At 41.7% G+C, this 26,497-nt stretch overlaps 1 protein-coding gene across 5 annotated transcripts in view; it reads right to left on the minus strand.

Annotated features, from left to right (window-relative positions):
- Positions 1 to 26,497, minus strand: part of ANKS1A (ankyrin repeat and sterile alpha motif domain containing 1A) — a 731,235-nt gene that overhangs the window by 187,646 nt on the left and 517,092 nt on the right. For all 5 annotated transcript variants that reach the window (XR_006388413.1, XM_044288191.1, XM_044288189.1 and 2 more), the window contains one exon: positions 14,531 to 14,668. Coding sequence is in view for 4 of the 5 variants with exons in the window: in XM_044288191.1 (XP_044144126.1) it covers positions 14,531 to 14,668 (138 nt within the window). In the remaining variant the exon portion in view is untranslated. The remainder of the gene's footprint in view (positions 1 to 14,530; positions 14,669 to 26,497) is intronic.

Here is a 26,497-nt window from a genome sequence, read left to right on the forward strand (position 1 = left end):
GGCAATTCAAGTCCCGGGTTGGACAGCCTCCCCTTTGAGATTTAAAGAAGATATGGGGACATCATCCTCCCAGTCTATGTCCAGGTTTTAAATGACTCAATGGACAGAGGGGAACTTCCTCCCTCCCTCTTAGAGGCTGTTATAACTCTATTGGGGAAAAAAGGGAAGGATGAGAGCAAGGTAGACTCGTATTGTCCCATCTCTCTTCTCAACACCGATTTTAAAATATGCGTTAAATTACTTGCAAACCGTCTAAAAAAAAGTTATAGAGAAAATAATACACCCGGATCAATCAGGGTTTGTGCCCAAACGCCAAGCCCAGACGAACATTCGGCGGACACTGTTGAATGTACAGATGAGCGGGGAGGGTGCCCATTACATCCTGTCTTTGGACGCGGAAAAGGCGTTTGACAGGGTGGAGTGGGCATACCTCTGGAAAATAATGCATCGGTTTAACCTGGGGGAAAAATTCATCAGATGGGTACAATTGCTTTATTATAACTCGAAAGTTAGGGTAAAAATTAATGGCACGATATCAGAGTGGGTACCATTGCAAAGGGGAACCAGGCAGGGGTGCCCACTCTCAGGGGGTTTGGAGGAAAAGGCGTATCAGATAAAATATGTCTCTACACGGATGATATCCAGTTTTTTTTGGAAGGGGGGGGGGGTTTCAATGGTTCCATACCTGATGGGGATAGTAAACCAGTTTGGTCAAATTTCGGGCTTTAGGGTGAATTGGCTAAAATCGCTCCCAATTAGTCGTGAATTGCTCCCAATTAGTCATGAAATAACCCGAAAGGATATTAACGTTAAAATACTGAAACCCACGGAGTCATTTGAATACCTCGGTATAAAAGCTCGCTCGAGGATCCAGGAGTATCTGGAACTTACCATTCGCCCTCTGCTTAAAAGGGTTAAAGAGAAAACAAGCACCTGGCAAAAACTGTTGATCCGGCAGGCAGATCGAAGCGCCATAATAAAGATGGTTTTATTACCACATTCTTTATGTAATTTCCTCCTGCCCTGTATGGATTGGCGATCAGTTTTTCAATGCATTAGAAGGTGTGTTGAATGAGCTCATTTGGGGGAGAAAAAGGGTCAGGTTGAAGCAAAACTATCCATGGTTGGATGAAGAGAATGGCGGTCTGTCTGTCCCTGAGGGTACTACTATGCATCCCAGCTTCAGTGGTTATTGATGGAGGATGATGGACCGAGACGGTTTATGGAAGGGGAATTTGAAGGTCTCCAATATAACATTATTAGTGCTCTAGAAACGGGTATTTTAAAAATAAAGGTTAGGAATTGCCCAATTAGTAACATGATGCACTTAATATGGGTTAACGTGAAAAAATTACTTGGTATAAATTATTCATTAAGGTTTACCCCTATCTGGGGAAATTTAAATTTAAGTGAGTTTTGGAAGTTGATTTTGTAATCTGGGAGATAAATGGTATTAAGTTTGTTTCACAGATAGTGGTGGATGGAAAATTAAAAATATTAGAGGAAATGGGGCTTAGTTTAGATATAGATAATCTTACACGATTCAGATATCTCAAATTAAAGCATGCATTTGATAATACTGAGAATAGAGAATATCTAAATACTAAACACTCAGAATTTGCAGAAATCTGTTATCACAGTATGGGGATTAAATTATCAATTTCACAGATATATAAAAAAATAAAGATAGGGCTAGGAGATGTGACTAAATTTAAAAGTGAGAATAAATGGGCACATGAGATGGAGCCTGATGTTTTAGATTGGAGATGTATCTACAAAAGTACAAAAAGGAGTACTATTTCGAGCAACTTCCGGCTGACGCAGTGTTTCATCCTCCATCGGACCTATATAACTCCCTGGGTGTTGAGTAAGATGTATAAAACTAAGGATACAAGATGTTGGAAGTGCAGAAGGGACGGTGCGGATTTCATTCATTTAATCTGGTACTGCCCCCCTTATGCAGGAGTATTGGACCCAGGTTTTCCAGGATCTTGTCAGCTCAACCGGGTGTTATGCCCCACTGGAGATTATGATAGCGGTACTTGGATATATTAGAAAAATTGGGCTGGACAGACAAAGTGAAAGGAAATGGGAAAAGGGTTTAATACTCGCCCGGGTGGTGGTGGAAAGATGGTTTTCGTAGGGGCTTGGAGTTTAGGGCAGGACGGGGCGATAATATTTTTGATGGTTTGTGCCCTTCTAAATGTTATGGACGGTAATTGGGGTAGTATATTTTTGAAGATGGGGTCTTTTCGCAAGATGTTCCAATGCTTAATAACTACATTTCTAATGTTCTGGTGGTCTCTATTGTACCTGGTAATGAGATTGCATTGGTATCCTTTTGGGTCGATAGTTTTTGGGGGTGGTGGTTTCAACGCTTCTCTTTGATCTATTTTTAGAACCCTCTGAGTTGATGCTTTAATTAGACTTTTCGGGTAGCCCTTTTCCAAGAAGCGATCTTTCAGAATTCCAAGTTGTGTTTTCAGGATCTTTTCATTGGAGCAGTTTCTCTGGATTCTTTTAATTTGCCCGTACAGTTTGTTTCTCTTCCATTTCGTGTAGTGGCAGCTAGAGTATTCTAGGTAGCTGTTGGAGTCCACTTTTTTTAAAATGGGTACTAGTGGTGATCTTGTTGGTGATGATTTCAATATGTAAATCTAAAAACGTTGATTTCTTGGAGTCAAATTGATGTGTAAATTGAAGACCCCAGTCATTCTGGTTTAGCATTGATATGAAAGATGTTATATCTTCAGTGCTACCACCCCAGATGAAGATAATGTCGTCAATATATCAACGGTAAAAGTGCACATCCTTATGGTATTGGAGACCTAAAGACTCTTCAAAAATGCCTACGAACAAATTTGCATACGAGGGTGTGAATTTTGTACCCATAGTGGTACCCCTTGTTTGGATGTAAAAGGCATCATTAAAAGGTGAAAAAATTATGTTCTAGGATGAATTGTATTGAATTTAAAATGAAATCTTTCTGAAGGGGGGGCATTTCTTGGTCCAGCTCGAGGAAATGTTTAATTGCGCGTAATCCTAAATCATGCCGGATGTTACTGTAGAGGGATGCCAGGTCAAGCCTGACCCAAATATAATGATCCTTCCAAACTATATTGTTGAGGGTGTTTATGAGGTCTGCAGAATCTCTTAAGTAGGAGGGGAGTTTTTGTGCATATTTTTGAAAGAAAGTGTCGACATACGCTGAAAGGTTAGATGTAAGGGAGTTTATGCCAGAAATAATTGGTCTACCGGGTGGGTTGGTGAGGGTTTTATGCATTTTAGGCAGAAAGTAAAAATGAGCAGTGGTGGGGTGATTAGGGGTGAGGAATATTTTTTCTTTTTTGTTTAAAATGTTTTGATTGAAACTAGAATCTACAAGTTCAAGCAATGTTTTCTTAAAAATGTCCGTTGGGTCATCTACAAGGACTTTATAATAGGTTTGGTCAGACAAAATTCTTTTTGATTCCTGTATATAATAGTCGAGGTCCATAATTACGACCCCCCCTCCTTTATCAGCATTTTTTATTACAATATCTTTGTTCTTCTTTAGTTCTGTCAATGCTCTTTTTTCTCAGGCATTGAGATTATTCGGAATATCGGAGGTTCGGGGTTCTTTTGGGGTTTTTAGGTCATCTAGAACTATATTGAGAAAGCTCTCTAGATGAGGGCCTCTGCTTTGTAATGGATAGAAGGAAGATTTATTCTTTAGGCCTGATGGGATGAAGGTGTTTGTTAGATCTTCATTTTGGGCAGATGGTGACAAATCTTCTGTAGTGTGTGTTTGTGTGTGGGGGAAGGGGGGGATCTGGATGATGGCATTGGTGTTATTAATATCAACTACTGGTGGTGGGTTTTATTTTTCTCCTGAACTAATCCCTTTGATGGCAAAATGTCTTTTGAGTGTTAGTTTTCGGATCCACTTATTAATGTCGACGAATAATTCAAAGGGATCAGAGCTGTTTGTGGGGCAAAAGGAAAGTCCTTTACTGAGCACACCAAGTTCATCTGGTTTGAGTTCGTATTTTGATAGGTTGAATATTCCTCTGGTATCTTTTATTGTATCGGTCTGTGGGTTATTGGGGGAGTCTTTTAGTGTGGTGGGAGTTGAGGTGTTGGGTCTATTGTTGTGCTTATTGATGTAGTGAACGGTTTGAGTTTTCTCTTTTTTGGGGTGTTTGGTTCTTCCCCCTATGCATCCCCTGAGTCGTTTCTTACTCTTTTGCGGGATAGCGGAATGGGACTGAAAAAATGAGTTATCTTGAGATTTTGGGGATTGGGAGTGGGCGTGAAGGGTATAGGGCCTGTTGGAGTGAAGAAGGGACTCAGGACTTGTAGGCTGGAAACTGTCTGGCAGGAGGGGTGTGATTGTGGTCGTTCAATGAAGGTGAAATTCTCCCTATAAAAGGGCTTTCGGAGAGATTGGAAGGCAGGGCAAAAAAATAAAAAAATCGGATTGAGTGGTAGAGATTGAACGTGTTGAAATGTCATTTATGGAGAGTTTGGATCCTGTAGGGATGGAAGATGTATGGGATTTATTCAGGGAGGTGGGCGATTGTGTTGGACTGGGACTAGAGAATATTGGTTTGGTTTGTTTCTTTGGTGAGGTGGGGCTCTTGTTTTGCAGGACAGTGGAATGACAGGAAGAAGAGCTACTATCCGCTGTAGGGACAAATGAGGTTCCTCCCTTTCTATTAGGGCCATCGGATTTTGGCTGGCAGGAGGTGTCGTGTGTCCGTGCAGGACCCCAGTTGACTTTTGGGGGGATTGCTGTTTTGGGTATAGGGTGGTCTTAGGCTCTGATGGGTTGGGAGTACGGTGTACGGGTGTTATGGAATCTTGGTATCCCATGCGTGTTGCTGTTGTAAAAAACCCTGTTCTGTGAAATGGATTGTGTTTTCGTAGAAGTGGATCTATAATGGGGGGTCCAGGTGGGTAGGTCTAGTGTGTTTTTTGGGGGAAGGGTGGGTGCACTATTATAAGGAAGGGCAGAAGAGTGTTTTCTTTTCCAGGACCTGGACTTATTTAGATCATAGTCTCTGATGTCCCTCATGTGACCCCACTCTTACCCCTCCTCTTTAAAGATACTTTTGTACAAAATAAGAATTTTTTCATAAAATCTGCATTCTTAGGCTTTGTGTAAGCCTATCACCAAGGGACACCCCCCCTTTTTTTCCGCATCTTTCGCCTATTAAAACAGATACTCCCGGCTGGAGGCGCACTTCCATTTGGGTGCGCTCCACAGTGGAGCGCACCGGAAGTCCGAGATGCGTTCCACCATGAGCGCACCAGAGAGAGGGACATGATTCTACAGAAATACCCGGGAGCAGTGAGGATGTGTTACCAAACCCCCCCACCGGCCCCGCAGGTATTCAGAACTAAAATTTTTTTTGTACTTTTAGGTTTATCTACCGTTTGTAAAACAGACAACCTAGAGGCAAATAGGATGTCACTTCCGATGCGTTCCACTGTGGAACGCATGCAGATACCGGAAGTGACGGAATTTTAAGCCGTTTTTGGTGGTGTTTTATCTGTTTTATCGGCTATTTAAACCCCATTGTATTGTGTTATGACTGTATATGCTCCTGAATGAAGGGGACCCACTAAGAGGCCCCAAAACGCGTCAAGCTGCTCACTCCCCAACCCTGGCTTTGGAATAAAGGAATAAAAGAAAGAACAAGGACTCCTGAGTGATCATTGTTCGTTTCTGAGACTCTACTGGCGATCCAGGCGCAGGAGGTGTGATATGGGTGTCTTGACCTTTATCTCACATTACTCTCCTGGGTGAAATGAGTCACTAAAATTTAGATTTTATATTGGCCTACCATTGCTTTTACTATTTGCCTACCATATATTAATTAACCCTAAGAACAATAATAACTGGTGAGTGTGTAAGTATTGCCACCTGACTTATGTATACCTAACAACATAAGCTTCTACCTTTTGGTTATATACCATCACAATCCTAGATACTAGGGATTCTGGCGCCGCTCTGTGGTCCTTTTTAGCGTCTCCACGCAACCCCACTGTTTTCTTTCCAATCACCCACCTTGAGGGCATCAGGGTGGGTTGAGACTAGGGATCGACCGATTATCGGATTTACCGATATTATCGGCCGATATTCAGGATTTTGAACGTTATCGGTATCGGCATTTATTTTGCCGATATTCCGATAACGTCCTGGGAACACAGATCGCGCTGCTGACAGCGCTCTCCGTGTTCCCTCAGCAGCAGCACAGGGGAGAAGGAGCAGTGTCTCCTCCCCCTGTGCTGCTGCTGCCGCTCCAGCCAATGGGAGGACAGGGGACAAGAGGAGGGGAGGAGCTATGGCCACTGCGCCACCAATGAAGCTTAATCTCACATTAATTCATATACAGGAGGCGGGAACTGCAGGATCACATAGCCGGCTCCCGACCTCTATGACAAGTAGCTGCGATCTGCGGTAGTTAACTCCTCAGGTGCCGCGGATCGCAGCTACAGCTCATAGAGGTCGGGAGCCGGCTATGTGATCCTGCAGCCAGCTCCCGCCTCCTGTATGTGAATAAATTAGAGATTAAGCTTCATTGGTGGCGCAGTGCGCCCCCCGATATCAGACATTGGTGGCGCAGTGCGCCCCCCTCCCCCCCCAATATTAGGCATTGGTGGCGCAGTGCGCCTCCCCCCCAAGCCCCCCCAGTATTAAGCATTGGTGGCGCAGTGCGCCCCCCCTCCCCCCAGTATTAAGCAGTGGTGCGCCCCCCCCCCCACCCCAGTCGCAGTGCGCCCCCCACAGGATTCCCTCTCCCCTGCTCCTCCGATCGGAGCCCCAGCAGTGTAATGCTGGGGCTCCGATCGGTTACCATGGCAGCCAGGACGCTATTGAAGCCCTGGCTGTCATGGTAAGCTCCATGCTGCTGTGTGCACAAAGCACACAGCAGCAGGGACAGTGTGAGCTCCTATCAGGGTGAATAGGACAAGGGTTCTAGTCCCTAAGGGGGCTAAAAGTTAGTTTAAAAAAAAAAAAAGTAATAAAAATAAAAACACCAAAATATTAAATATAAATGAAAAAGAAAGATTTACAAAAAAAAGAAAAATACACATTAACAATAAACATTAATTTTCAGCAGATTTGTGGGAATTTTTATTTTTTTTTTCAAAAATGAAAATTCCCAGAATATCGGTATAAATTATCGGCTATCGGCCTGAAAGTTCACAAATTATCGGTATCGGTATCGGCCCTAAAAAATCAATATCGGTCGATCCCTAGTTGAGACCATTGGCAGCCTGCCCTTCTCTGTTCCACTATTGTAAATTTACATATATATTTTTTCCAATATTCAGGTGCAATCGAACTACACTTATTCTGCCCCACCTTTGGCACCCTGCGAAGTTATCCCTGGACCATCGTTCTGAAGGCCCAGTGACTAACCCTCTTTTTTCTTCCCCTGTCTCTGACTCACCTGGTTTTAACCATGTATCGGGTGCTCAAAGTCTTATCTGATTCACCCAATCAGTGGATTAAGTTCTAAAATATGATGCATAGACGAGCACTCCTCATCTGTTCTTATGCAGAAATATTTATTGGTTAAAAGATATATAAAATATTTTAAAAGAGAATATATTGAAAGAGGGTATAATGTATAGATAGCGTATACAGTTGCTTATTAAGATTTCCACAGAAGCATAGAATGATATGAACTTGATCGCATAAATATAATTGTATACAAAAAAATGCATTTGAGGTAAAGAGGTATCAATAATTTGTAAAAAATTTAAAATAAAAAATAAAAATTTGAAAAAACGGGATTGAAAAGGTATATGAGTGTCCAATCTATTGAAAAAGGTTAATCCTGGTGTTGGTATAACAGTTGTTGTTGAATTCCTGACAGAAGATCAGAAAGTGAATAAGTGCAAACAATAGTAAATGAGCTATATATCGTTGTGATTTAAATAGTTCAGTGTTTTCTCTTATAGAATTGTGTCCTCTTTTCCTCTGTGGAGTGATTCTATTCCTTGTGCAGGTAAGTGTTGCTAATAGTCATAAATAGCATTCATATTGCAGAGTGTCCCAATAAGTTAACAGTGGTTGACAGCAATTGGTATACTTCTGCTGGGTATACTTCTGCTGTTGCAATATTTCAATACAAATATTGCGGCATTCCCGCTTATTTCTGACTTTCGAATAAGAAGTTATCCGGTTCTGCTAGATACTATAGTATTTCAAATGCAGTGGTATTCAATGAATAAATATAATTCACAGGCAGCGGGTTGTCAGGTCAGCCGTGGCATCCCACGTAGCCGCCAATAACAACTCCTAACTGCCGTTACCTTTATGATGTCTTCAGAACTATATTGCTTGTGTTTGCACTTGTGCGGTCGGCGGGCGTGTGGATAAGACTTCAGTCTTTCGGCGTCCCACGTGTGTAGTCACGATCTTGTGATGGCCGATCCACAGAGAGGTTTTCTTATAATGATTGGAAGCACTTCCAGAGGCAAGTAAAGTTAAGACAAAATATTCATATACAGTGCGGGCAACTCGTGTGGGACCTTATGTACCAACTGCTAGATAAGGGTTACCACTTGTATGTGGATAACTTTTATACTAGCATTCCCTTGTTCAGGTTGCTTGCCGCCAGATCCACGTTCGCTTGTGGGACCGTGCGGAAAAATCAGCGCGGCCTCCCTACCCACCCCTCCAGGTTTCTATCCCCAGGGGTGAGACCCGTGCCCTTACCAGTGGAAACCTGTATCTGGGTCAGTTATAAGGACAAGAGGGATGTCCTTGTATTGTCCACAATCCACGGTAACAGCACCACCCCCGTCTCTGTGCGAGGTACCACAGCAACGGTCCTCAAGCCCGATTGTATTGACGACTACAATCGGTATATGGGAGGAGTTGATCTCTCTGATTAAGTCCTCAAGCCATATAATGCCATGCGCAAAATCCGGGCATGGTACAAAAAAGTTGCGGTCTACTTGGTACAGGTTGCCTTGTACAACGCTTTTGTACTATCCCGAAGCGCTGGCAGCACAGGGACATTCCTCCAATTCTATGAGGCAGTCCTCAAGGACCTGATTTTTTCTGACCGGGAAAGAGCAGGCCAGAGTACCTCGGGAATTGGAGGCACCCGGATCGGCCCTGGCCAACATTTTCCAGGTGTGGTCCCCCATACTGGAAAGAAGGGACGAACCGCAAAAAGATGCAGAGTGTGTCACAAGAGGGGGATAAAGAAGGACACCACCACTCAATGTGACACTTGCCCCAATCATCCGGGCCTCTGCGTTATCGATTGCTTCAGGGAGTATCACACTTCCATGGAGTACTACATTTTTTTGAATCCCCAACAGTCCCCTAGAGAACATAAAAATCTATGGCTCTCAGACTTGAGACACGGAACCATTTTTTTCCCCCCAAAAAAATTTGTTTTAGTGCAGGCATCCTCAAACTGCGGCCCTCCAGATGTTGTAAAACTATAACTCCCAGCATGCCCAGACAACCTACAGCCATCAGCAGGGTAGGGTGGGAATTGTAGTTTTACAACATCTGGAGGGCCGCAGTTTGAGGATGCCTGCTTAGTGTCTCCAAAGTCTGAGAGCCATACATATTGGGCATCGCCGCGTCCGTAAAAATCTGCTCTATAAAAATAACATGTAACCCAACCCCCCCGATAAACAGCGTAAAAAAAAAAGCCATTTTTTGTCACCTAACATCACAAAAAGTGTAATAGCGAGCGATCAAAATGTCATATGCACCCTCAATTAGTGCCAATAAAACCGCCATCTCATCTCGGAAAAAATTGAGCTCCTGCATTAGATAGTCGCCCAAAAAAAAACTGTAGCTCCCAGGCTATGGAGATACTAAAATAATTTTTGAGGTTCCTAAAATGATAATATAGTGTAAAATCTAAATACATTTTAAAATGTAGACATATTAGGTATCGCCGAGTCCGTAAGAATCTGCCCTATAAAAATAACATTTGACCAAACCCCTCGGATGAACAGCGTTAAAAATATAAAATAAAAACGGTGCCAAATCACCGATTTTTGGCAAAATTTCAATTTGAATCCTTTTTTTCCGGTAATAAAGCAAGGGTTAGCTAGCTTTTTTAGTTGATTATATGAGTCAGGAATACTATTCCAGGTGTTAAAAATCAACATATCTTCCTTCTCCAGGTCTTTCAAAGCAGACCACTTGTGCCGTGAACTAAGTTCACATTTGTTTTTCTCCAATCTTTCTAAATCAGCACAAAGACGTTCAAATTTCGAGCTCCACAGTTCTTTGTTTATTAAATCCAGCAATTGCATTTCAAAGTTGCCAATGTCGATATTAAAGGGAGAAAATTTTAATTCTGTTACAGTGGCATCCAGAGGTTTTTTAACAAAGGCCAACGTCGCTTTGCTGTTTCTGAATTCCTGAAACCTCTTGAGAAAAGCTTCCCTCATATTTAAAAGTGCTGTTTTAAAATAGGTAATGTCAATATCAGAATTATTTTCTTGCCGATGTTTCAACAGGCTTGGAAAGTGAATCAAAGTTTCTCTGTCAAAATCTTGAGCAAAAACAGATAATTTGTTTTCAAACGAAATAACTTCTTTTAACATCGAAAAAATTGTGTTTCCTTTCCCCTGTAGTTTATGATTAAGCTGATTTAGATGGGAAGTAACATCCACCATGAAATACAGTTTTTGGATCCACTGATCGTTTGTTAATTCTGGATAGTGAACACCCTTCTCGAGGAAAAATGCTTTGATTTCTGATAATAAGGAAGCAAAACGTTTCCTCTTGATAACCAACGTACCTTGTTATGCAGCAGAAGATCTGCGTACTCACTCTCCATTTCAACAAAAAATTCTTTAAATTGGCGATGATGAAGAGCTTTAGCTACAATGGAGTTGATCATCTTAATCACCAATTCCATAACTTTGCACATTTCTTCTGGAAATGTCTGCGCACAAAGTGCTTCTTGATGTATGATGCAATGGTATGTAAGTATCTCGTGACAAATTTTTTCTTTCATAATAGCAACAAAACCTTTTCTTACGCCGGTCATACTTTTTGCCCCGTCTGTTGCAATTGAGACGATTTTATCAAGTGGAATATGATATTTTTCAATGCAACCAATTACAGCATTTGCTATATCCTCTCCACGTGTTTGACCTTTCAGTGGCAATAATCCTAAAAGTTCTTCTTTAGGACCTGTAGCTGACATAAATCTTACAAAAAGTGAAACTTGAGCTGTATCATTTAAGTCACAAGACTCGTCAACTGCTATTGATAAAGCTGAAACCACTTTAAGATCATCAACTTGTTGGTTGGTTATATTGGAAGACATTTTTGCTGTTCTATCCTTCACTGTTTTAGCAGACAATGGCAACTATTCTTTGTTCTTAAAATCCCTGAATAACTCTTCTGATGCACTTATAAAACAATGTTTTATGCATTCGCCATCTGTATATGGTTTGCCTCTCTTAGCAATCTCTTGACTAACTGCAAAACGTGCAAAATTAACATAGTTGGAAGACTGCACCCACTGATTAAACGCAGAACTTGATTTTTCTTGACTTCAGAAGTTCCTCAACTGCTTTCTTCCTTGCATCACCAACAGGATATTTATTACTAAAGGACAAGTGTTTTGTTGTAAAGTGTCTCTCCAAATTAGATTTTTTGTTATGCGCCAATTTTCCTTTGCAAATAAGACAGGTCGGAAAGCCATTTACGTTCTGAAACGCGTTTTCGTCTTCCGTGTTTCATAGTTTTTTCTTTGTAGCCATGTCAAACAGGGCACCTATAAAAATGTTTCATTTTAAAATAAAGCCACCAACACCAAACCAGCATCCTTAATCACATAAAACAAGCAATATTGGATGACGCACTATTATTTATCTGTGGATGACGCACTGTTATTTATCTGTGGATGACACACTGTTATGGGGGATCTGTGGATGACGCACTGGTATTTATCTGTGGATGACGCATATATGGCATCTTATGTGTGTGTAAATAGTATTATAAAATTAGTGGGGCTCATCATGGATATTTTAAGCAGGGTTCTCCGCCTTGATGGATACACCCAAACAGTAGGCAAGAAGTAAAAGTAATTAAAAAGGCATGCACACATTGCACTGGCTCTGCAGTCAAGTTGAATAAAAGTAAAACATGACAACATAAAATGAAATAAAAATCAAGATACAACTAAAAAAGTACATATAAAAGTATGTGAAAACACACTCAAATAGTCCTCACTGGTACTGTTATATATTGACCTCAGTACCTGGCCACTAACTTATTTTGCTGGCTCCTAGATTACGATATTCCGCAATTTTATGTCCACACCCCCCTTTTCACATCAACCCTTTTTATGTCAATCCCACAATGTCACATTTCTCCCCTCGTGTCACATTTCTGCCCCTCGTGTCACATTTCTGCCCCTCGTGTCACATTTCACCCCCTCATGTCACATTTCTGCCCATCGTGTCACATTTCACCCCCTCATGTAACATTTCTGCCCCTCGTGTCACATTTCTCCCCCCCCCTCCATGATGGCCATCACGCCTTTCTTTTTACCCTGTCCTGTTCACATCTCTTATTTCCATAGTTAGGCACACTTAATTCATAATCACCACCCCCCCTCCCATGATGGCCATCAGACACCCCTTTCTTTTTGCCCTGTTCACAGTTCACATCTCTCATATGAGTACATAATTCATAATCATCCCCCCCTCCATGATGGCCATCAGTCACCCCCATTCATTTGTCTCTCCCTGGCCCTGCCCATATCTCTCATTTTCAAGTTCCAGAGGCATATAGTTCATATTCATCATCTCCCCCCCTCCATTCCCCCCCAACCTTTCCTTTTTATGTCACAGAAATTGAGTCCCCAGAGGCAGGCAGGCCAGGCCATTGCTACACCTACCGGATGACACGCTGCTGATTTGGGAGGCACAGTCTTCTTCTCAGGGATGCAGACAGAGAGAGGATACTGCCTCGCCGCCGCAGCGCTACACAGAAAGTCACGCCCCCCCTATACCACATGACCCAACTGGAGCTGTGTGCAGCCGGCCGCCGGGGCTGCACACAGGGCGCGCACTGACAGAGGCTAGCTGCAGAGTCCTGACTTTTGGGGCGGCCGCCCGAGAGGAGGGAGGGGAGCGGGCGCCTGGCACACAGAAGAGCCGCATTAAAGTGTGCAAAGAGCCGCATGTGGCTCGCGAGCCGCGGCTTGCCGACCACTGGTTTAGCCAAATAGTAGTTTACGTACAACATATGGGGTGTTTCTGCAAACTACAGAATCAGGGCAACCCATATTGAGTTTTGTTTGGCTGTTAACCCATTTTTTCCAGTAATAAAGTAAGGGTTAAAATGGAAAATATTCCAAAAAATAGAAATTCCTAAATTGTTTCTCCATCTGCCATTAACTCTTGTGGAACACCTAAAGGGTTAACAAAGTTTGTAAACCCAGTTTTGAATACCTTGAGAGGGTGTACTTTCTTAGATGTAGTCACTTTTTTGGAATTATTATTCTAGGGGAGCTTGAAATGGGACATGGTATAAACAAAACCAGTTCTGCAAAATCTGCCTTTCAAAACCATATGGCGTTCCCCTCCTTCCATGTCCTCCCGTTTGGCCAAACAGTAATTTACAACCACATAGGAGGTGTTTTTGCAAACTACAGAATCAGGGCAACCCATATTGAGTTTTGTTTGGCAGTTAACCCTTACTTTATTACTGGAAAAAATGGGTTAAAATGGAAAATTTTCCCAAAAATTTAAATTCTAAAATTGTTTCTCCATCTGCCATTAACTCTTGTGGGACACCTAAAGGGTTAACAAAATTTGTAAACCCAGTTTTGAATACCTTGAGGGGTGTACTTTCTAAAATGGGGTCATTTTTGATGGTTTCTATTACATAAGCCTCACAAAGTGATTTCAGACCTGTACTGGTCCATAAAAAGTGAGATTTGGAAAATTTCTGAATAATTTTGTAATTTGCTTCTAAACTTCTAAGCTATGTAACATCCTCAAAAAATAAAATATCATTCCCAAAATGTAGACATATGGGGAATTTAAAGTCATCCAAATTTTGGGGGGTATTACTATGTATTACATAAGGAGAGAAACTGAAACTTTGAAATTTGTTTATTTGTCCCAATTTTTTGTAAATTTTTTATTTTTTTATGCAAAAAAACTTTACTTTTTTGACCCAATTTTTGCAGTGTCATGAAGTACAATATGTGACGAAAAAACAATCTCAGAACGGCCTGGGTAAGTAAAAGCGTTTTAAAGTTATCAGCACTTAAAGTGACACTGGTCAGATTTGCAAAAAATGGCCTTAAGGTGAAATAGGAATGAGTCCTTAAGGGGTTAAAATATTTTTTATATCTTTTAACCAATAAATATTTCTGCATAAGAACAGATGAGGAGTGCTCGTCTATGCATCATATTTTATTTCATAATACTGCTTATACAACAGTAGTCCAGTTTACATATGTGTATGTGCTAAAAATGAGGATATAATCAGAAAAAACTGTAAAGGCCAACATATTTATCTCACCACAACAGCAGTGCCGAAAACATGGCAGTAATGATGGCTGGTCTGCAGATCTTTTGTGATGTAAGCAAAAGTACAAAGGTCTTCAGGATCTTGGGCGGCACAAGATATGTTCCGGATCTCATGTTCTGCAATTACATTCTGAATGGATTGAAACAAATGTAAGAATGAATTATGGACAAATGTTAAGAAAGTATTGTGTCGACACAGTAAAACAAAAGTTACTCTGAGTCTATGTCATAAAACAGAATTATACATGAGGTTAAAATCCTACTCAAATGCAGTAAAGTAGCCTTCAAAGTCAAACTAAATCAAATGGCTCAATGGGACTAAATAATGTGACCCCTCCCCCATTACGTGGCCCCAAGTAGTTAATGGGAAATTAACTGCATGTAAGTCACTTGGGGGTTTGGAACGTATGGAACAGGCTCATAGGCTGCTGTGTAATGCAACTGACATCTGGCTGCAACAAACGGGATTAGAGATAACACCCATCAGATGCCATAGTCAATCCTGATCATCAGACTGGTTAGTCTCTAGCTTCGCTGCATAAATGAAAGGGTTCCAATAGGTTGCTATGGCAGATTGTGGCTTGTGATGGTTCTAAGGCCTGCCATAGGAAACTTTCTATTAAAGGGGTTGTGCAGGTGGTACATATTGATAGCCTATCCTGAAGATAGGTATTTAATATCTAAACTGTGGGGGTCTGACATCTGGCACCCGGCCGGCGATAAACTGTTTGAAGAGGAGGCAGCGCTCCATGTGAGCACTGCTTCCTCTTTATTACGCTAGGCGTCGTCTCTCCTGCAGCAGAGATGTAGTGAATGGAGTAAGTACTTGTAATTATAGTACACTTCTGAGATGACAGATGTGTAATGAAGAGGAAGCAGCCCTCGCATGGATGCCACCTCCTCTTCAAATAGCTCATTGACGGAGGTGCTGGATGTCAGATCCACGCCAATCAGATATTGGTGACCTATCCTGAAGATAGTTCAAGATTACAGACTGCACAGCTCCTTTTACTCTTTCACTACCAGCGCATTACATGTGTGGAGATGAAGCGATGGGTAAACCTGGCACACACTCATAGGTTCAGCAGGCGGGTCTTTGCTCTTTCAAACAGCAGATACCCACTGCTAATGATATGACCGGCAATAATGCTGATCACGGTCATTAAAGTCTTTAGATGCAGTGATCAAGTAAGCTTCTGGGCTTATTAACAACATCCTCTGCAGCCATTGAGGATGCCAGTAATTGATTTCAATACGCTGGGTCTCTCTGAAGACACCCAGGTATTGGAGCTGCAATTCTTATTTTGGCCAGCAGGTGGCAGGCCAACATAAGAAATTAGCTATTTTAGTACCAATATAGATCAATAAGAAACATAATGGTGCGGAGGAAAAATAAATAAAAATGAGAGTCTTGTAGCCTCAAACAAGCTACAAAACCATAAAAAAAGTAAAAACAATGTAAAAAATATATATAAATTTTTTTTAAATCACCTCCCTTTCCATAGAAAAAAAGAATCAAATGTACAAAAAGTTTGAAAACATTTTCAAAATTTTAATTTCTCTGCTTAGAAGGATTAGAAAGGTTAGAATTTGAAAAGCATTTTATTTTTTTATTTTTTCCAGTTTTTAAGGACCTACTTTGAGGGACTGACATATACCATATAAACCATCCATAAATGACCTACACCACTTAAACCTGATTTTAGAAATGTTCTTAACTCTTTAGGTGTTCCACAGGAATTAAAAGTTTTTTCTGAGATTTTAATACTGATGACATATACTCTGGATCAATCATCAGTATCTGATCGGTGGGGGTCTTGTGAGAATCAGACAATGGTGACTGTTTCTCCATACTATATAGTGCATATTGATTAGCACTGTCATTCTGCTCTTTAACCCCGAGATGCCGCTGTTTCTTAACACAGCTAACATATTGCAGTATTTTAAAATTTCACTTTTGTTTTTTGCAGACTTTCCATTTCAATCCATTTTTTTTTCCTGTAACACAGCAAGGGTTAATAGCCAAATAAACCTCAATATTTATTAATTGGTTCTGCAGTTTACAGGGACGCCCATATGTGGTACTAAACTACTGTGTGGGCAAATCGCAGGGCTCAGAAGGGAAGGAACACCATATGATTTTTGGGAGGGCAGATATTGTTAGACTAGTTCTTGGAGACATGTCATATTTGAAGAGACCCCGAGGTACCCCAGTAGTGAGGATTTGGACCTAACAGGCATTTAATAGTATTTAGAAACTATTGATTGTAAAAATGAAAAATTATATTTGTTCAAATAAAATGTCGCTTTTTCATTTTCATAAGGTGTAACAGGATAAAATCACATCTGAATTTGTTACCCATTTTCTCATGAATGCAGCAACATCCCTTATGGAGTCATAAACTGCTGTATGGGCACACAGCAGGGTTCAGAAATCAAGGAGCTTTTAGCTTTGCGAGGGCAGATTTTGCTGAAATATTTTTTTGGGTGCCATGCTGCATTTGAAGACACCCATACCAGTGGAAAGCCCCATCTTGAAATCTAGACCCCTCAAGGAATTTTTAAAGGGGTGTATGAAGCACTTTGATTCAACAGCCATTTCAAGTAACACTTGGCTGTGAAAATGAAAGAAAATACAATAAAATGCTGATTTAACCCCCAATTTTTATTTTTTTTTTACAAGGGATAACAGGAGAAAGTGCACTCCATAATTTCTTACCCTTTTTGGGGGGGAATATGGTAACACCCTATATATGCTATATGGTTATTGAAGAGCATATTTTGTTGAAATGGTTTTTGGCCACCACATCGCATTTGAAAAGGCCCTGAGGTACCCCTACATTGGAAACCCACAAAATATGACCCTGCTTTGAAAACTACACTCCCCAAAGAATTTTTCAAAACGGATGGTGCAAACTTACAATTGCCATTTTTCCACAGATTAGCCATTTCAGTGCCCATTATCGTATGTCCACTGTGTTCCACTGTGAAAAGTCAGGCCTCCAATTATTATGCTGTGCTTCCTGGTTTTAGAAGCACCCAATATGTGGCCCTATTCTTTTGCCTGAAATTATGAGGATGGCTCAGTAGTAAAAGAGCACCATGTACATTTTGAGGCCCAATGTGGTGATTTACACTGCTTGTAGTGATGATTGTAGAGGTAGAATAATAAAAAAAAAAAAACAAGAGGCCAGAACTACACCACACAGAGTATTTAAGGGGTTAAGTGTTAGGGGCCCTGGGCTGCGTGCGGCATGACGTACGCGTGCTGCGGGCCTCCGCCCCCTGCTGCTCTGAGCTTCTCCCGTCTCCTCTCCCTCGGCGCTTGTATTGCCTGACCGACTGCCTGCGGTGAAGCCGTGAGGGCTAGCGGCACGGTACCTGTGCTGGATCGGCTGGTGGGCTCCTTCCCCTGATGGAGGCGTCCTGGGGTGCGTTGGTTGTGCCTGGAGTTCGGCGGGGTGCAGCGAGCGGTGAGAGTGTCTCGCTGGGGCCCTGTCTGACACGTGAATAAGTGTGGAGCTGCGGGAGCCTCGGGCCGGTGCGACGCATGGACCTGGTGCACTGCGGGCTGTGAGAGGGCTGAGGTGATGTGTCATCGGCCGAAGGAGTTGAAGGAGCAGCGCCCCGAGTCCGGCTGTGAGGTGTGCTATTGGCCGGCAAGAGGAGACGAATAGCAGGCCATAGAGACGCTGGTGAAAGGGGAGTGCAGCAACTGTCTGGGACCCCGAAACAACGCAGTGGATTGTGCTACATAGACTATCTGAGCCAAGGATGGGCAAGTTTGGCGGTAGCCATGTGCTTAGTTGAATAAGTGTATCATTAATTGCTAAACTACTAAGCTATAGGCCAAAGGCTACTAACTGTGGGGTACATTGGTTGGGCTACTAACAATACTAATAGACTAACCAAATATTGCTGATGAATACTGCTGACGACTGGCTGGTTTTCATAGAAGGATTTAAAATATGTTTTAAAGGCCTGCTTGAAGGTGAAGGTATCCCTGTATAGAGGTGCCCCGGAGTAGGGGAGGACTTTGAAATCCTCGTGGTATAGGCAGAATCTGACTTTTTGGCTCGAATCTTAAGAGACAGGAACATCTGTTAGCAAAAAAAAAAAAAAAAAAATATATATATATATTTAGGTCTGAACATAGCTCTCAAAACACCTAAAATAATAAAGAGGAAATCTCTTGGTACTACGTCTCCTAAAGGTATAGAAGGGAAGTGCCCTAAGCCGCGATGAAGGGGAGGCGGCTTAGGCGATGTGTAAGAGGAGCATGGGATTTTATTGTCCTTTGCGCCATGGGGAGTTGGGGGTGGGGGGGGGGGAGAGTTTCACTGCTGCGGGACCCAACATAGAACAGAGAATAGGAGGGATAGACCTGACCATCCACCGTTATTATGTAAATGCCTCGCATATTGACATGGAATGTCCGCGGGTTGGCGGACAAGATTAAGTGGAGGGTGGTCTTTGATATTGTCTCTAGACATTTACCTGCTATTGTGGGGTTGCTTGAGACGCATTGTACTGCCGAAAAATTGCATTATATGCGATAGTCTTGGTCACGGTACGAGTACCACTCCCACCACTCGGCCTATTCACGAGGAGTAAGTGTCCTTACTGTTGATTATGACTCATATGATAAATGGATCGATAAGGAGGGGCGATTTGTCTTTCTATATGGCCGATGGATGGGACTGATATGAGTACTTGCATTTGTATACATTCCTCCTCCCTTCTCGTCGGAAGTGCTGAGGAAACTAGAGGAGTATGTCTGTAAGAGGGATACGTGTCCTATATTAGTGTTGGGGGATTTTAATTCCGTTATGGATAATGGGGATAGGGTATCTCTGCTAAGTGGAGGGGTGACCATAAATGATCAGTCTACGACCCTTAGCAGGATCTGCCGGGAGATGGGCTTTATAGACGTGTGGCAGTTTATGTATGGGAAAAAAATGGCCTTCTCCTGTTTTAGCAGATCCTGCAGGGTCATGTCAAGGATAGATTTGACTCTGGCGAGTCCGGACTTTCTGGAACGGATAACAAGTATGAAGTATGAACCTCACGGAATATCTGATCATACCCCAATGTTGTTGTCGACGGCCGATTCACTGTCCGTAGAGGGGAGAAAATCCTTCAGATTAAATCCACATTGGATCCATGTGGTCGGAGACCAAGAAAGGATCGGGAAGGATATCTCAGAATTCTGGGCATTAAATTATGGATCCACACATATTCATTATATGTGGGATTCTTTGAAGGCTATGATCAGAGGGGTATATAGTATGAGGATTAAGAGGAAAAGGGCGGAATATGCCAGTACTGAAAATAAATTGGTAGAAAGGGTAAGGGCTTTGGAGGAAGAATTAGCTAGAAAGAAGGAGGAAAATATCAGACTTATATTAATGGAGGCCAAGAGGAAATATCAGTCCTTTCTCTGTGAAAAAGCACAGCATAGGTCCTTTTTTGCGGGACATCAAGACTTTTTTGAAAAAGGCAAGACAGGCAAAATGTTGGCTTCCGCAATTGCTAATCAACGGACCCAAAACCACATAGGGCAAATTAAGCTGTCCACTGGTGCCCTAACTAATGATTGTTTTAAAATTAAAGCCGCCTTTTTGGAACACTTTACTAGGGTATATCAGTCAGACCTTGGGGTGGATGATGGAGCCCGGGCCCTATTCTTTGATGGTGTTGAACTTCCTCACCTCTCTGAGCAGGATTGCTTTAAACTAAATTCATCAATTACCCTTGAGGAAGTGGAGCCGGCCGTCGACAGCATTGAAGGTAATACGGCCCCAGGCAGGGATGGCCTGCCCTTTGAATTTTATAGAGTCTATCGTAAAACGGTGTTGCCTTTCCTTCTTCAGATGTTCAATGAGTCTTGGAGGAGTGGTTCACTCCCCCTTCTTTGAGGGAGGCCTCCATCTCCCTGATTCTGAAGAAGGATAAGGATAAGACTGAGGTAGGGACATATCGCCCCAATTTCATTACTCAATACCGACTATAAGATACTAGCTAAATTGCTTGCAAATAGGTTGAGGGGGGTCATCCACTGCCTGATTCATCCTGACCAGACTGGATTCGTCCCCAAACATGATATACAATCTAGTATCCGTAGAGCCCTTTTAAACATCTATATTGGGGAAGGGGAGGACCGCTCCATCCTGTCATTGGATGCTGAGAAGGCTTTTGACAGTGTGGAGTGGCCCTTCCTGTGGGGAACTCTGGATAGAATGAACCTGGGGAAACATTTCATTAAATGGATACAACTACTTTATTGTGATTCTAGTGTCAGGGTTAGGATAAATGGGTCCGACTCCGAACAGATCCCGTTACAGCGGGGTACCCGGCAGGGGTGTCCCCTCTCACCTTTGATATTTGCCTTGGCTTTGGAACCCCTTGCATGTAAAATAAGACAATCCAATGAGATCATTGGCTTTGGTGGGAGTGGAGAGGCGGACAAGATTAGTCTATAGGTGTTGTGAGTGCTCACTCTCCCTCTTGTTTTAAATTTTTACAACCACCTTGGGTCCGGGCACCCAATTTGTGAGTTAGTAGCATCCATCATAGCCACAAGGTGAGAGCCATCCAACTGTCAATTCATTTGTCCCTTTAAAACTGTGCCTCCTGGTTTTATACATACCATATATGTGGTGACCTCATTTTTGAAATTACACCCTTCAAGGTATTCATTAAAAGAATTATCCCAGAAATAATGTAAAACATTTAAATCAGACATCACATAGTAGATGACTACCTCTCTCTCACAAAGCTACAACTAGCCCTCTACCTCACATGGATCCAGAGATCGCCCAATGCATTGCTCTGCTAGATTTGTATCATGGTGACAGCTCAAGAGGAGTGTCTTTTTTTCTGCAGCTAAGGTGGTGTGTCTCAGCTCTCCCTATCACAACCTCAAGAGGCAGTTAAAGGATGAAACTGAGTATGTGCAGTCATCTCAGTAGCTAGACAATGAAAAAGGATACAAAAACAAACAGTATATATTTGTCAATAGATGCTCACTCGTATATTAGTGATGGTAAGGTGCTCGTGTCATGGTATTGATACACCCAATTATATAAATTATACATTTCTGTCACTGTACTCAATATCTTGGGACCATCAAGAAATTGTAATGAAACATACAGAATTTATTTGAACAATATTATGAAATGCGCAAAATGTATCCCAAAAATATATACGGTGTATAAAAGTATAAAAAGTACAATAATAGCATATAAGCAGATTTCAATTGAGCAGCACTACACATTGGGCGGCGTTTCACATTAACCACAGAAAAGTTCATCTGTTTAGATGTCGATAATAAATGTGGAAAGTATGTAAGAAATGGGTATGCAGAAAAATATGCTCTCTATTCAGATGAGCACCTCCAGCGTCTTCTATATATTATCTTTGCAGTTTATAATTTGTGCCTCAGGACGCATTGCCTTCCATCACTTTAAAGCAACCTATATGTCAATCCGGCATGTGAGTAATTAGTGTTATTCACCCGACATGTTTTGTGGGACGCCACAATATACAGGCAGGGAGCAATTACTTTTACTATACCAACTACTACTAACACTGGAGATGTATGTAAGTGATTTCCTGACTCTCTCTTGCTATTAATACTGAGACTAACAAGTGAATATCACTACCGTAATTACTCGCATACCGGATTGACATTTAGGTTACTTTAAAGTGATGGAAGGCAGTGAGTCCTGAGGCACAAATTATAAACTGCAAAGATAATAGACAGTCAAGTCCATAAATATTGTGACATCGACACAATTCGAATGAAACAAACAATTTGAAATGAAACAAACAAGATGTGCTTTAACTGCAGACTGTCAGCTTTGATTTAAGGGTATTTACATCCAAATCAGGTGACCGGTGTAGGAATTACAACAGTTTGCATATGTGCCTCCCACTTGTTGAGGGACCAAAAGTAAAGGGACGGAATAATAATCATACATCAAACTATCACTTTTTAATACTTGGTTGCAAATCCTTTGCAGTCAATTACAGCCTGAAGGGTGGAACGCAAAGGCATTACCAGACGCTGGGTTTCATCCCTGGTGATTCTCTGCCAGGCCTCTACTGCAACTGTTTTGTCTTCAGCAAGTGAAATGCATGCTCAAACGGATTCAGGTCAGGTGATTGACTTGGCCATTGCATAACATTCCACTTATTTCCCTTAATTTTCACTGTGAAGCGCCGTCCAATGAGTTCTGAAGCATTTGGCTCAATATGAGCAGATAATATTGCCCGAAACACTTCAAAATTCATCCTGCTGCTTTTGTCAGCAGTCACATCATCAATAAATACAAGAGAACCAGTTCCATTGGCAGCCATACATGACCACACCATGACACTCTCACCACCATGCTTCACTGATGAGGTGGTATGCTTAGGATCATGAGCAGTTCCTTTCCTTCTTCATACTCTTCTCTTCCCATCACTCTGGTACTAGTTGCTCTTGATCTCATCTGTCCATAGGATGTTGTTCCAGAACTGTGAAGGCTTTTTAGATGTCGTTTGGAAAACTCTAATCTGGCCTTCCTGTTTTTGAGGCTCACCAATGGTTTACATCTTGTGGTGAAACCGCTGTATTCACTCTGATGTAGTCTTCTCTTAATTGTTTGACACACATACACCTATCTCCCGGAGAGTGTTCTTGATCTGGACAACTGTTGTGAAGGGTGTTTTCTTCACCAGGGAAAGAATTCTTCGGTCACCCAACAGTTGTTTTCAGTGGTCTTCAGGGTCTTATGGTGTTGCTGAGCTCACCGATGCGTTCCTTCTTTTTAAGAATGTTCCAAACAGTTGCTTTGGCCACGCCTAATGTTTGTGCTATCTCTCTAATGGGTCTGTTGTTGTTTTTTCCAGCCTAATGATGGCTTGCTTCACTGATAGTGACAGCTCTATGGATCTCATCTTGAGTGTTCACAGCAACAGATTCCAAATGCAAATAGCACACTTGAAATGAACTCTGGACCTTTTATCTGTTCATTGTAATTAGGATAATGAAGGAATAACACACACCTGGCCATGGAACAACTGAGAAGCCATTTGTCCCATTACTTTTGGTCCCTTAACAAGTTGGAGGCATATATGCAAACTGCTGTAATTCCTACACCGTTCACCTGATTTGGCTGTAAATACCCTTAAATTAAAGCGGGCAGTCTGCAGTTAAAGCACATTGTTTTATTTCAAATCCATTGTGGTGGTGCATAGAGCCAAAAATGTTAGAATTGTGTCGATGTCCCAATATTTATGGACCTGACTGTATACAAGACACTGGAGGTGCTCATCTGAATAGAGAGCATATTTTGCTGCATACCCATTTCTTACATACTTACCACATTTATTATAGACATCTAAACAGATGAACTTTTCTGTGGTTAATGTGAACCGCCGCCCAATTTAGAGTGCGGCTCAATTGAAATCTGCTTGTATGCTATTATTGTACTTTTTATACACCGTATATATTTTTTTAATACATTTTGCGCATAAAAAAAAAAAAAAAGATTTTGTAAAGATTTTTAGAATTTCATAATATTGTTCTAATAAATTCTATATGTTTATTACAATTTCTTGATGGTCCCAAGATACCGAGTGCCTGTCGTACAGTGACTGAAATTTCAAATTTATATAATTGATTGGGTGTATCAACACCACGACACGAGCACCTTACCATCGCTAATATATGGGTGAGCCTCTATTGACAAATATATATAGTATAGTATTTTACCTTTACACCCATATAGAGGTCTGCTCCCCAATGTATTAAGTATGGATCTCTTGAACAATGTAGAAAATAAAAGGCTTAAAGTTGAAAATGTTATATTCACATGCACTGAATCACAAATATCATCACAGAGTAAAACTACATCTGAGAAATTTTAAGAACTAGAAACCCTATTACAAAAACAATTAAGGCAAAGATGGGAGATTAAATCTCTCAACATATTAAATGCAATAGGATTCCAAAAGGTCTTCTATTAACTAAGCAGCCAGCCCAATACCTACATAGCCTCAGTTTGATGAAGAGTGTTCTCTCTTGGTGATGCAAATTTGATCAAGTAGATCATCAAAAGAAGAACCCAAATTCTTAAAGAAGTCACAGATAAGATTAATCTGATGAAAGAATCAACTGACAAATTACCAAAAAATGAAGAATACAACCTATGGCAAGAAAGACTCTGTAAGAGTCTAGATAAAATAGAGCAAGAGATTATTAATAAAAAAGATGAAAAAATGCAGACATACTATTAGATCGGATCAACAAGTGGATGAATATCATGAAATACAGGAAGATACACAAAGGGAAAATAACCAAGGCAGTCAAGCAAAAATTAACCCCTTATACTCCAAGTTTGATGTCCCTATTTCAAAATGTTTTGAGGTGTTGACAGAATAATTTTTTAGACAGGACCCCACCCCATCACAGAGCACGAAACCGGATAGATTCACAATGATCACCACGACGATTCCCACACAGATCACCACCCACATACACCAATACAATCTGAGATACAGACACATGAACCTGGAACAAGCAGCTAATACGCAACACAAACCAAAACCACTATATGGGAGGAAAACCCATCAACAAGTAATGCACAATAAAAGAAACAGGTCACACCTTTGAAGACAGTCAAGTACGTGTTTTGGATAAGGAGGCCATCTACCTAAAAATGGAGAAGCCAAGCTTGAATAGAGGAGGGGGGGGGGGGGTAGACATCTATTGTCTGCCACATACAATGCTGTCTTGACACCTTTTTCTGGGAGGTCATTATAACCTACTGACTCCAATTAGAATAATGGAATCAACACCTTTGACCCCATGCTGGGTATAATGACTTCTGACCCCATGCTGGGTATAATTACCAGATGTTGATTCAGTTACATATTTATTCCTAGAGAATTCTTGTACAGTCACTCAGAATTGAGAAAGCTTGTTGGAAGAACGAGTGAAACGTTTTTAAGAAATCTACAGTAAGTTTAAATTTAGGTATAGATGCTATGAAAGCACAATTGCGACGTACCAGTAAATTTCATCCAGAACAGATTGAGTATATAGCAGAGGGAGAAAAGTTAATTTTGGAAAATTATTATTTTTTTACTCTGAATCCGAGTTTTATTTACAGATCAAGGGTACTGCCATGTGGACCAGCTATGCAAATTTATTTATGGCTAATGGGAAGAAATATCCATTAACCCCAGACTGGGGGGGGCAGACCCGGTCCTCTTGCAACGTTATATCGATGAAATTGTCTTTATTTGGCAAGGCGGAGAAGTCAAACTCTATAAGGCTACTTTCACACTAGCGCTTGATCGGATCCATTCTGAACGGATCCGATCATATTAATGCAGACGGAGGCTCCGTTCAGTACGGATACGTCTGCATTAATAACTTATAAAAATTTCTAAGTGCGCAAGATGCCTGAGCGGATCCGTTCAGACCTTCAATGTAAAGTCAATGGGGGACGGATCCGCTTGAAGATTGAGCCATATGGTGTCATCTTGAAGCGGATCCATTCCCATTGACTTAGATTGTAAGTCTGAATGGATCCGCTCGCCTCCGCACGGCCAGGCGGACAGCTGAACGCTGCTTCCGCCTGGCCGTGCGGAGCGGAGGCTGAACGCCGCCAGACTGATGCAGTCTGAGCGGATCCGCTCCATTCAGACTGCATCTGGACGGAGGCGTTCGGGTCCGCTCGTGAGCTCCTTCAAACGGAGCTCACGAGCGGAAAGACGAACGCTAGTGTGAAAGTAGCCTAAGACGCACCCCTCCCCCCAAAAGTGGGAGTGCATCTTATGGGGCGAATGCTGCTGTTTTTACACTGATACACCGCCGACTGCATGCTGCAAAGCGCGGCCGGCATGTTTATCAACTAGGACGGAGGAGGGGCCTCTAGTTTTGTAATGGCAGCGGGTCACTGTATTC

Source organism: Bufo gargarizans, chromosome 3, assembly GCF_014858855.1.
Source record: "Bufo gargarizans isolate SCDJY-AF-19 chromosome 3, ASM1485885v1, whole genome shotgun sequence".
NCBI classification, from domain to species: domain Eukaryota; kingdom Metazoa; phylum Chordata; class Amphibia; order Anura; family Bufonidae; genus Bufo; species Bufo gargarizans.